This window comes from Misgurnus anguillicaudatus, chromosome 14, assembly GCF_027580225.2.
Source record: "Misgurnus anguillicaudatus chromosome 14, ASM2758022v2, whole genome shotgun sequence".
Classification (NCBI taxonomy): Eukaryota; Metazoa; Chordata; class Actinopteri; order Cypriniformes; family Cobitidae; genus Misgurnus; species Misgurnus anguillicaudatus.
Window position 1 is genome coordinate 31,891,654 of NC_073350.2, and position 13,212 is coordinate 31,904,865.

The 13,212-nt window shown below is 39.2% G+C and overlaps 1 protein-coding gene across 6 annotated transcripts in view; it reads right to left on the minus strand.

Moving 5' to 3' along the window:
* The window catches only part of kcnab2a (potassium voltage-gated channel subfamily A regulatory beta subunit 2a), a 143,487-nt gene that overhangs the window by 101,571 nt on the left and 28,704 nt on the right, over window positions 1-13,212 (minus strand). For 4 of the 6 annotated variants that reach the window (XM_055183169.2, XM_055183173.2, XM_055183168.2 and 1 more), the window contains exon 2: window positions 1,070-1,240. In XM_055183169.2, the coding sequence (XP_055039144.2) occupies window positions 1,070-1,146 (77 nt within the window). In that variant the 5' untranslated portion in view covers window positions 1,147-1,240. The remainder of the gene's footprint in view (window positions 1-1,069; window positions 1,241-13,212) is intronic. The other 2 variants (XM_055183171.2, XM_055183170.2) reach the window with 1 other exon arrangement.

Here is a 13,212-nt window from a genome sequence, read left to right on the forward strand (position 1 = left end):
TAGGAATACTCAGATTAACTCAGCTGGGTATAAACTAAATAGTCTTTGATAGAAATATTACAACAACTATTTTCTAGTGAAAGTCCAACTTTTGCTGTGAACCTTTAAAGGGGACATTTCATGAAAATCTGCCTTTTTCCATGTTTAAGTGCTAAAATTGGGTCCACAGTGCCTCTATCAAAATAGAAAATGTGAAAAAAGATCAATCCAGTAACTTTTTATGGTTTTAGTAAACCATACTCAGCAAGCATGTGAAAAAACAGGTTATTGAAATTTGGCTCCCCTTGTGATGTCAGAAGGGGATAATACTGCACCTTAATCTGCACTATCCAACCACGGCACTGCCATTCAGTGCAGAGATCAGCTCATTTGCATTTAAAAGGACACACCAAAAATTGGCACATTTTTACTCACACCTACAAAGTGGCAATTTTAACATGTTATAATAAATTATCTATATAGTATTTTGAGCTAAAACTTCACATACGTACTCTGGGGACACCAAAGAATTATTTGAGATCTTAAAAAAAGTATTGTGAAATATCCCCTTTAAATAACAACTAAACTATAAGCAAAAGCAGCTTTCTTTCTGTTCCTTAGCTGGTGCTTTCTTAATCTGTAAGCCAGAATACATGCCCAGTATTTGTGTAAATGTGTACCAAAAAAAAGCATGCGTGAGCGATGCTTGGGCCAATTGACAAAACTGTCACTGGCCCGATCGGCACCATCGTGAAAGTTTATCATTTGCATGTGTTTTAAGGCCTTGCCAATTTAAATATTCAATTATAGAAGAAACAGATGTTAATGCGCTACTCACATGCTGTTTGAGAAGATTTGTGTGTGTACATCCTAAGCCCGAGCCCAGAAAGTGCATCTCAAGACAGCACATGTATACATGCAAATGGTTCAGACAGCGTGCAAATTTCTTATGCCGCGATTATCCTCGTAAACATAGTCAGTTGTTCAGAAATAAAACGTATGTGTAACAGTATATTAGGTCCAAGTGCATTAGGTCTTAAAGAGACGGCACCCAAAAAAAAAAAAAAAACTTGCATTAGCACAGACTGACCTGTAGACCATGCCTGGAGAGCCCGTCTGTCTGAGAGAGAGACGGGCAGGCGAGTCTGTCGTCGATTCTGGATACATGGGGAATGGGAGAATGGGGGGTGTGGCCAGGCTGCCAAAAGGGTCTCTCTCTCTCCTGTCCACTGACGTGTCTGTCTCTCACCTTACAGGACTGCTGAAACACAAAGAATTAAAGGTTTGAGTGATCATTTTAATACTATAGCCCATTTATATACAAAAACATTAAAGCAGCACAGCAGTGCTTCAGACAAGCTGTATGAAGGCACACAGAACACTAGAGGGCGCCTCTTCACAATGGTACATGGTGACCACATACAGAAAAGAAAGCAATGGCAATTTAAATTTGCAGCTGGTCCACAATATAAAGATAAAATGATGTAGATTCACGCAGTGCTGTGCCAAGGTGTTCCCTGCAAAAGTACTACGACCTCGAAGTCTAATGCCATGGCAAACAAGTAAACAAACTGCTGCCATCACCTTTAAATAACAGATTTACAATGGATCCGTTTGGGAATTAACACATCCTGCAGCTGCTATTTTATGGGTATGGTTAATGGATTTTAAGTTGAGTTTGACTAGATGCCCCCTTACCAAGTAATGTAAGCATGGCCCAGTTAACATGCACACACTATATGCTACCCCAATTTCACAAAAAGAAATACATACAAGAGGTTTTATGCTTGTGGTCAAGTAAATGACTTTAAATCATATGTCAGTCATGAACCTATGGACCTCATATTGATGAAATGGGGTTCCTGCGATTTAGTAAAACCACTGACTGACCATTCATATAACAATTCTAGGTCTATGCAGTTACTCTCCCTTGCTAGGGTACAAAATAATTGTACGAGAGAATGCACCCATAATGCAGTGCAGAAAGATAGCAGCAATGGCCAAAAGAGAGCAAAAGGAAGCTAATGGTTATAAGGCAGAGACAGAAAGTGAACGAGGGATGTGCATAAGGTCAGAAGGAATGTCATGTGACAGTATAGAAAAAGATGAAGAGATGGAGTAAGGTCAGAGTAGTAGGGTGGCAATTTAGACATTAGACATTTTTTCATTCCATTTCATATTTGTAATGTTGGTCTTCTCTTTTTGCCCCAAATAGTCACAACTGTGTCTTTTATGTCTATTGCTCACTGTTAGAATTAAACAAGCTGAATTACTACACTTTTAAGTACGACTTCTGTTAGGATTGGATAATTACCAGTGTAATCTAACTACAAATCACGTTCATTAAACAAGACACAATCATGGATTGGACTAAAATCCACATCCATTTCCACGCTTGAGTGTGGGCCTGTGCTGTAAGTAGGGATGTGCATGTTTGTCATTTCAATTAATCCATAGGTCTGAAAAACAAGTACTCGATTAATTAGGGGTGGGGCAATCAAAGGGGTGGGGTGTATGCATCATGGTGAAAATGAAAATATTTTTATTAAACACACTTATAACTTTAATTAATAATGAATACAATGTTTTTAACAGATACCTTTAACAGGAATAGCTGCGTGATGAAGTGAAACTAAAGGGTTAATAAACACAAACGGAAGAGCTTTCTATATGGCACCATCTAAATTATATTGAGCCTTGATACACCATTAATGTATTATCGCACGTGCATCTATCTGCACAAAATGACTTAAACTAAGTTATGCAATGGTCAAAAAGTTAACACCCGTTAACACACGGGACTATCAGAACAAGCTTCATAACAATAAGTCTTTTGCTATCATTTTAGCAATTAACTGTGCGTGTAGTCCCTTTTGCCATTTTCGCCGTATGCGTCCTGGCCAGGATTTCAGGTGCGTCCTCTAGAAGTCGCATTGGTTGACCGCATACGTCATTGTGGTTTAATATTTCAGGTTCTATTTTAAAAAAGCAACCGTTACATTTCAAGGTAAGAATACAACTAATATGATTGTATGTCTTAAGAGAAATACATTTTAATTATATAATGTTTTTAACTGAAATGTGGTCGACCAACGACATCCGAAGGACGTACCCGAAATCCTGGCCAGGACGCGTCCAGCGAAAATGGCACGAATGGCCACCCTATCCCTAGCTGTAAGCTTGCAACCATTCACACTACTTTTCGACCAATACAAATGTCTCTGTAATTTAAAGGGGCAATAAGTAGGATTTACCCCCATCTAGTGGTGAAATTGTATGTTGCATTCAAACAAACAGTGCTCTCAGTTGCAACTACGGTAGCCGTTATGTAATCACTGATCTCCTTGTCCGTTGCAGCTGGTTCACATATTCTGAATGAAAACGCGTTGTGGAAATGCGTTGGTAGGCTAGTGTTTTTTTGTCCCTCTCTGCTATTATAGTTTATCAATATGGCGGAATGATATGGATGCCTCCTTGGACTTACCCGTTCAATGTAAGTAAAGAGGAGAAATTCTAAGTTTACAAAGAAAAGTCAGATCACTGGCAGAAGTCATTTGACATCAACGAGGACATATTCATGAATAAAGACATTGATTTTGATTAATAAAACACTTAAAATCCTACTTACAGTCCCTTTAAATATGGAAGTATCCCATTGTGTCCTATAGTTGTTGTTAACATAAAACATCCTTAAATTATAGCCAGTCTTATTTAAACACAAATGAATACTAAGTGTTGTTGGTTACAAAGTGCTTCATTACATTAAAACAAATGGTCAGTGGACGCCTGCAAGAAATACCGTGATGAAAAACAGCTTCCTCCGCATAGGGCCAGGCAGGTGGGAGGGTGAAATACAGAGAGTTTCTAAACTGGAGGAGTTTATTGGTCCCCACGAGGTCCTGAAAAACACCTTTGCACCAGCATTCTTCACAACCACCTCTCATTACTCTGAGGTGAGTGCTGAGAAAGGACACGGTAAAACACATTACCGTGTGTTCCTGTAGTCGTCATCAAGGTGACTTTACCACCCATCAATCTCTACATACTAGCAGTCTGACAGCAGGAATAAGGCCTTTCCATTTCCCAAAAACTCATTTTACGCCGTCTGCCCCCCTCTTTCCATCATGTTAAGCAGGACACAGGGGATGAATATCTCATTACATAGGAGAACTGTATGTAGTGTAGTGAGGAGGTTAGGTCACACATCACTGGAATAACTGCAAAAAGGAATCAACAGAAGCACAAGGTGACCCTAAATGTTAGACATCATTAACCCAGGCTGCAAACGTGCACAAGCTTCAAATAATGTGGCTAAATGCAATCTGTAGAAATCTTTGTTGCATTGAAAAGAAACCATAAAACAACAGCACAGAGCTGGCTATATAAACTGCCAATAATCGCCATAATAAATGTGATGACACAATTATAAAGTAAATTATAGAAAACAGAACTAACGCAGCACATAACTGCAAAAGTCAGCTAACTCAGCAGGCTGGATACACCCTGATGGCTGTTCTCCCTGTTGCGACACACGGAGGGTGTGCAGGACGAAAGGTCACAAACTAAACTCCTGCCTTCATGGAGAAGTGATCCCAACTGTGTGGATGGCACAACCACCAAAGGGACTTGTTTCGTATTCACAGGAATGGGAATTGTAGGAAACAGCAAAACAGGGTGGCTGTTGTCACCACACAGGCGGCAAACAAACAGCTTACTGGAGTCATCTACATGACATGTCCTCTGCAGGGGTTTGGGAAACATCCAACAATGTAATGCTGCTGCAGGTATAAAAAGAGACAGCAGCAGTGAAATGAATAGCTTAATCCCAGTTTCAATAGGAATGCAGAATCTAGGTCAGTGGTTCCCAAACTTTATCAGCGTGCGCCCCGCCTTGTGTACGGTGCATTCCTTCACGGCCCCCCAAAGAAAATTTGTGACAAAAAACTGTTCTAAAACTCAACATTTTAATTAAAAAAACATTAAATTATACAAAAATGTAGTGCTTTTGGTTAGTAGCCTTATTTTTTTAGGTTTAATTACACAGAATTCATGATAAATTAATGGATTTTATAAAATGTCATAAAACTGGGGCCCCCCTGGCACCATCTTGCAGCCCCCCTGGGGGCCCCGGCCCCCAGTTTGAAAACAACTGATCTAGGTCATTCAAGTTTTTAGCAATAAAGCGATTTATCAGCCTATCTCTGACTAGTCACTTATCAGTGAGTGGGTTACTCATAGCCAGACTATATTGGATCTATAGATGGTTTCAAAGGCAACAACATAAACAAATGGCTTTTGTGGACCAAACTTAACTTTAGTCCCTCTAGAGGAGATTATTTCCTATAACAAGCAAAATAAATAACAAGTAAATTACCTTAGAGCCTGTCCACACGGAGATTAGCTGTATATGTTCAAATGTTATATCGAATTGGCATTTTATCCAGACTGATCCGACGTTTTGGAAGCCTGAATCCTTTATTTTTTACTTATGTAGCAGTTATGTAACCCAATTTAAATCAATCAACATTAATGTAAAAACTCTCTTGAACAAAAGACATGCATTCTAATGGTTCTTCCCTGATAAATAAACTTTAAGTGTATTTGAGAGAATATTAACAATAATAAAAAAACAGGCAGAATCTGGACCCCTATTTTTTTAAACCGTGTCTTAGAGTGGATAAATCTGAATACTACACCCTTGTGTCTTCGTGTGTACAGCCAATCCGTATATTTAGCCCTTTTCTCACACAGATTACGAAAAATACACGGAAAGATGTGTACGTTTGCTTATAATCCGCTATTTCTGTCTGAAGAAACCACACGCGTGCATTTTGATCTGATCATGAACTTGCAATGCTTTATCAAGCTGACGGTCAATCTCAGTTTCAGCACAGATAGGAAAAAAAGATTGGACGGGGGGGCATTGGCTTCGTGTGGATGTACCCTCATTTCAAATCACAGCTAAAGTGTATCAGCTACTACACTAAGCTTACGTTACTGTTAAAATGAATGTATACAATGATACACTGTAAAAAATCCAACTTTAAAATGTTCATTCAACAAAGAAAATGAAGTAACTTGAACAAAGATTTCTTTGATGAAGGGCGTCAGTTGATTATTTTGTGTTCACTGAATGAAAAGAGCATAATCATTCATCTAACAAATATTATTTTGTTGACTGGACTTAGATGAAAAAGTTTTTGTCCAATTCGTTCACCCAACTTGCCAACCTGAGTAATCTGAACAAGCAGTTTAAAAAAAAAACAATGGTCGGAATGGTTCCCAGTATGCATTGCGACATGTTCACTTCTTTGGTTAATATTTACTAAAAAAGATGACTGTTTTAATGTTTGCTGGATTTATTTATGTTGTTATGTTTTTAATGTAAGTTATATGTTGTATTTAGAGTAATTTTTAAGAATTATGTTTGTTCATTGTTACCATGATTGAGAAGTGTGTGTTCAGTGTAGAGGGCAGCACAATGAGTTAGCGCGCATCATTGTTGCCTCACTGCAAAAAAAGGTCTCTGTTTCAAAAAAGGACTAAGTCAGACAAAGACTTTGTTAAGGAGACCTTTCTTTGTGGAGTATGCATGTTCTCTCTGTGACATTGTGGGTTCACTCCCACAGTCCAAAACGTGCAGATGCTTTTATCCAAAGCGACTTACACTGCATTAAAGCTAGACATTTTTATCAGTACTTGTGTTCCCTGGGTTTGAACCCATGACCTTTTGCGCTGCAAACACAATGTTCTACCACTGAGCTACACAGGAACACAAGAACTGTTCTTTACCCAACTTGTATTTGTATTTACTTTATGGATAGATGCTGGAATACAGTTGTAATAGTTGAGAGGACTTAAGTCACTAGTTGAGTAAACTTAGAAATTTGCTAATAGCCTAATCAGTTTAAGTTGGTTCAACTTTTGGTGTAAGTTGTCATTGCTCAGTAAATTGAGTTAGGTGAACTACATCATCCAAAAGTTGAGTAAACTCAAAAAAGCTGTGCAGCAAGTTGCCTTGAAAATGTAAGTTAAGTCAACTTTTTATTTTTTACAGTGTAGCTACAAATCTTAAATTGTTGCCTGGCTGCCAAACCTTTCTTCACACAGCGGTTGATACATGCTCTCCGTCTCTCCTTGTCTTTAAGTAAGCGAGACATTTTTATTTTTGACAAGGTATGTGTTCCATAGGTCAGTTTAGCCACTAGCAAGACAGATAGACACACACAGACCGGAAGTTAACTTCGGTCAGGCATGTAACCATGGCAATGGCTATTGCTTGCTGGGAAGTTGAACTACAAATCACCAGACAACACAAAAACCAAATACCCGAAATTCGGCACAATGCTCATAAGATGCACTGCCTGCAAAAGACGACCATAGTCACTTCAACCCTTTCTATTTAAGTAATATTCTCACACACACACCACATAAAAGAGAAACAAGATAATAAAGTCAAGCGATTTCGTCTGAAAATAATATCCACTTGCTAAACTACTGCTAAAACACAGGAACCCTAGCACAGGTCAGCACTGCAGTACAGACAACTACTTGGAGAGGACAACCCTCGAAAAAGATTTATGCAGGCATTTTAATGGAGCTTTAGGACAATGCCTTATGACACCTCGAAACATTTCGATTTGATATTGTGTTGTATTTTTAGCCACAATATTGATTTGGCACATAAATTGACTTGTATGTAGCATTATCCAATTTAAATCACTCAACATTCATGTGAAAACAGTGTTTAACAGGAGACATGCATTTTGATGGTTCTTCCCTGATAAATAAACTTTCAGTGTATCTGAGAGACTATAAACAATCTGGACTAGGATTGAGGAGACATTTTATTCTTGTCTTGAACTCAATTATTATAATCCTCAGAGTGTTTTTGTCTACATTCATGAGGCGCATCCAAACATCACGACTGAGTTCTGCATGTTTCTCCATGTCACCTAATACTTTGTGCTGGAGCGGGCGAGGTCTGGTCCATGCAAAGCGAATGTTTGCGTGCGTGCATGTCGCTTAAACCATATTAATATGAATGGTATTGGCTAATTCCACATCGCGTTGGGAAACCATATCGATATCCCCCAAACCCATTATACCGCCTAGCATTACCTTTATGCACCTTTATGTTTTGTTTTAAAGGTACAGTGTGTAATTTTTAGAATGATCTCTTGACAGAAATGGAAAATCATATACAAAACTATATTATCAGGAGTATATAAAGACCTTTTTATAATGAACTGTTATGTTTTACGTTACATTTTTATCTACATATACAGAGGGTCCCCTTATGTGGAGGTCGCCATTTTGTGCCGCCATGTTTCTACAGAAGCCCTTAATGGACAAACTTTTTTTTAATTTTAAGTTGTCTCTGTCAATTACATATTTTTCCAGTGGCGGGTACCATAGCTTCTCTATGCATTTTTAAAGGAGGGGTGAGCAGTGGACTGAGCCGTTGGTTGCAATTTGCAACCTCACCACTGGATCCCGCTAAAATGTACACACTTCACCTTTAAAGTCCTGCCCAACAGACTTCTACTGTAAGTGACTTTGTACAAAATCATTTACTGGGGTAAAGCTACAGAGGCAGTCTATAGTGCCTAGCACATATTGACCCCCGAACATTATTTAAATAATACTAACATGGACTGTTACATCCATAAACAAGAACTAATGCTAATACTATTTAATCTCATGTCCCATAGTGCCCTGTAATCGCTTGAATAAAAGGCCTGTGTGAAACTGACATGTAATCTATGCTGATTCCTCCTTCAAGCAGACACGGTGACGGCTGGCCTCCAAACAGATGTCCAGATACTGGTCCCTAAAGGCAATGCCATATAAAGCTCTCCTAATCCATAAATAGCCCCTTTTTATGGTCTTACGCTATCTAATCTGACTCCACTGGAGACAGAGGTGACCTCGCATCTAAAGACTGATCCAAGCAAGTTAACATTTTTGTGGGTCAAGTCAACCAATGAGTTGGTAAGTGAATATGTATATGTTAAGACTGTAAGCCAATGAGATCAAATTAAAGGGGCCATGGCGTGAAAATTTTAGCATTGCCACTTTGTAGGTGTGAGCAAAAATAGGTCATTGAAATTTGGCTTTCCTTATGATGTCATAAGGATATCTTATTAGAATAATACCGCCCCCTTAATGTACATTATCCAACCACAGCACTGCCATTTAGTGCAGAGAGAAAGAAAGAGAGAAAAAATTATTCACAGCACAATTGAGTTTGAATTGCATCAAACCACCATCATTGTGATCAGTGTTTGCACTTCATCAGCTCATTTGCATTTTAAAAGACACCCAAAACGACACATTTTTGCTCAAACCTACAAAGTGGCAATTAGTGTTGGGCGATATGCCCTATTTTCAGATCGTCCTATCGTCAGCCTGGGAGATCGGCGATACACGATATTATCGGGGGGCGGGGCAGTAGTTTACTCATTTTTTTTATTTGTTAATTTTTTACTCATTATAACAAGTCACTTGATGGGTGGACAAAAAAAACAAGAGCAACACCGTCATGACCGCAACCTTCTTAAAAGTGATGCCATTAATGCGAGCGCGTCATTAAAACCCTATCATGATTACTTAATAACTGTAAAAACATGCATCTGCGCACGCACACACACGTGCGCGCACATACAAACAATTCAATGCAGTGCTGTTGCAGAAGACTACACGTGTCAAGCAGTGGTGCTCTCATGAGGTGCCTTTTTAAACGCATCGGTCCAGCGGAACGGGATCATATTTTAAACACAATCATATATTAAACACGAGGGACGTGTTGCTACAACTCATTGAAATGCATATCATAAACAGGATTAATAGTGATCTGACTTCGGACAGAGCGCAGCTCTCTGCACATACGCGAGAGTTTTAGAGAGAGGCGCTAATATGCAGCGGGTCATATTTTAAACAAAAAAGTTTGCCTCAGCTCGCATGAAACGCATTAAACTGAACAAATACATAAGGATTACTACTTTAGTTTATGTTTAGACTTCGGACAGACAAGTCATGCTATGACCCCTTTAAACTTTTTGATGGAATAACCACAAATACCAAGTGAATTTACCAGCCATGATATACAGTACATACATTTAAATTTACATATTTGGCAGAGGTTTTTACATTTACCTTACATATGAATTTGGGAGATGCTTTTATCCAAAGCGACTTGGATTACAAGGTATACATTTTATCATCATAAGTGATCAAACCCATGTCCTTTTGCCCTGCTCTACCAACTGAGCTATGAATACTGTATTTTGCATGAAGACATATTTTTATATTTATGCCAATCGTTTTGTTTAGCTGTTTTTATGCATATCATTGATAACATTGTAGGTCATTGTGCCACTCTCAGCATCATCAAAGTAAATTCTCAACACATGCTGCCCATATTTGCATTCCAGGTCGTTATTTTAATCATACAACAAGCCCTATCTGCAGCCCTATTTGAATGGGGAATACATATCTTTAAAACCATGTGCTGAAGTCACAATAATTAAACATAGACCAGCAATTATACCCGACAACCACAGATTGTTCCTCAACCACAAATTTCTATCGTCTATATACATGTTTTTGTATTCATCTAATGATGTTCTCTACTCCTCTTGATTCTGTACGATTGTATTTCACATTTTTGTAAAGCGTCCTTGAGATTGTTGAAAGGCGCTATATATAAACTTAATAATAATAATAATAATAATAATAATAATAATAATAATAATAAATTGCACTAAAATGTTCCAAGGTTGCTCCAACTACTGCACACGCACACCTATAGGTGTAAGTATAAGTACCTTACATCACCCAGTACTTAGCCCCTCCCACTATTACCATAGTAATATGTACTTATTTCCCTAAATATGCATTATTTCATTCAGTCCTACTACATAACTGCAGCAGTGAGGTTGGGGAAGCCCTCTCTCTCTCTCTCTCTCTCTCTCTCTCATTTTCATCTCACCAAAAACACAAGCTCTCACTGTGCCAGCTTTACTCCCCTGCATTTGGCACAGGTGTCCACAGAGCTGCGGTGAACCCGTTGGCCTTGCAGAAAGCTAGGTTGCTGATAAGCTAAATTCAGACCACACCGTGTAACAAAGTTGATGGCCTTCTTTTGTTGGTCATCTCAGAGAAGGTTGAATCAGCTCGCATGATGTATCGTGTTAGGCTGATTGTCCAATCGAGCATGCAGCGTGCTAAAAGGTCACCGATCTTCAGTGTGCTTTGAAGGGTGAATAGAGATGCAGATATGCAGAGATCACTTCCACAAAGGGAAGGCGGGGATTAGATTCCACATAGGTGTGCATCGGAAGGGGGTAGATTAAAAATAACTCTGTACACTGTGGTTCACTGTGTGTTGTAAAGAATAGCCTAGAGATCAATATCTCTCTGTCTGGAGAGGGCAGGGGCATGAGTAGGACAGAAAGTGCAGCAGCAGTAGGACATGATGACACAGCTAAATGGCTTGTTTTACAGCACAACTTTTGGCTGGAATGACCAAAATTACAATATTAAGCTTTTATAATTAAATTAAGCACATTGTGGACCAATGTAATTCCAAACTGGTTAGAAAGAAGTCACCAAGGGGAAAGACAGTTTGTCAGTATGAATGTGTGTGTGAGAGAGAACCCAGTGCATTTCCATTGCATAATACACCACGGTTTGGGTCGGGTGAGCTTACTTTTGGGGGACTTTCCACTGGGTGCAGTACGTAGTACCCAATACATTTTTAGCACCACCTCGGTTGGGGTTTCAAGCGACCCGGGCTGATACCAAAACCTGACGCGAAAACACTGTAGATCAATGATTGGTCTGAGGCTTAGTGGAGTGCTACTGATGCCACGGGTGTTTGTACAGAAACTGTCATGTAAGACAGAGGTAGTGATAAATGTGATGTGCAAACATCTATTTGTGGTGGTCAATTTTAATTTTGTGGTGGACTGATAAATAAATGAATATATAGGGATGTAAAGCCTTTCAACAACGCTCTCACTTGTATGATGTCACATCAGTAGGCAGGGCAAATAAATAATCCCTCCCACTTTGAAGTGTTACTAAACTCGATGGAAAAGCTAACCAAGCCAGGTTGAGGTGAGCTGACCCGACCTAAACTAGTATGCGATGGAAAAGCGCCATTAATGTTCATCTGTGCATCACATGGTTCAACACACCTCCAGCTATTTCAAAACAACACTGACCATCCAAACATTTAGATCATCAAACCACCAGCAGGATTTAAACATCTTCTTCACTGAGAAATCTGCAAGCTTTTGGACATCTGACTAGACATTAATACACTTAAAAAGACAAACACCTTCATAGAGTGAAGCCAGATCAGAACAGTTATGTTAAGTAACCTTCTGGTTTTGCAGTCACTGCAACTCACAAGATAGGTGGCGGAGAAATACACTGTGTCAGGGACGTTCGGTATAAAAGCCTATTCGTACAATTATACATCAGTATATCTCAAATGCAGTGTAGCTAAAAAACAATTCGGGAATTGTCCTGTCTCGTTTTGTTTCTATGTTCTATGTTGATATCTGTTGTGTGAGCAGCATCCGACTGAATCTTCCCCCAAGGATGCTGAAATACCGTTCTGATGAATGCTGCTGCTAACTGAGGGGGAAAATGCTGGAAGAATGGTCCAGAATTACTAATGAAACATGTGCAAATGCAGCAAGCCACGAGGAGTGCTGTAAGCAGACTGTAAAACCCGCCCCCCAAAAAAGCCAGCCTGCAGCAGCTGCCCTGCAATCACACTGAGGAAGAGGAGGGAGAACAGAAAAACTGCATTTGAAGAGACATTAGGAGAAAGAGCTGAGTAGGCACAGCCATTTAAACAGTGATAAGGAGAAGAGAAGGCAGCTTCAGCCCCAGCTGGATTGCAATAAACATACGCATGGACGACACCCAGTGTCACAACAAATTTGTGATTTGTTTTTTACTGCAATAGGCCTAGACTACTGTAGGTACTGTGATATACTGAATGGGCTCAACAGTAAGGATGGTCTCATGGCCTGGGAATAGTATGAAAGAGGATTTCTGGCCAGGTGGAAGAAGTGTCACCCTGTTAAGCCAGTGCTTTTGTTCTGATATGCCATTAGTCTTTTGTTGATCGTTAAATAATGCTAATGTAAGTTTCATTATGGCAAAGTTATCTAAACAAAGGTGAAGCTTTGCTGACTTATAGAATAGGATGAG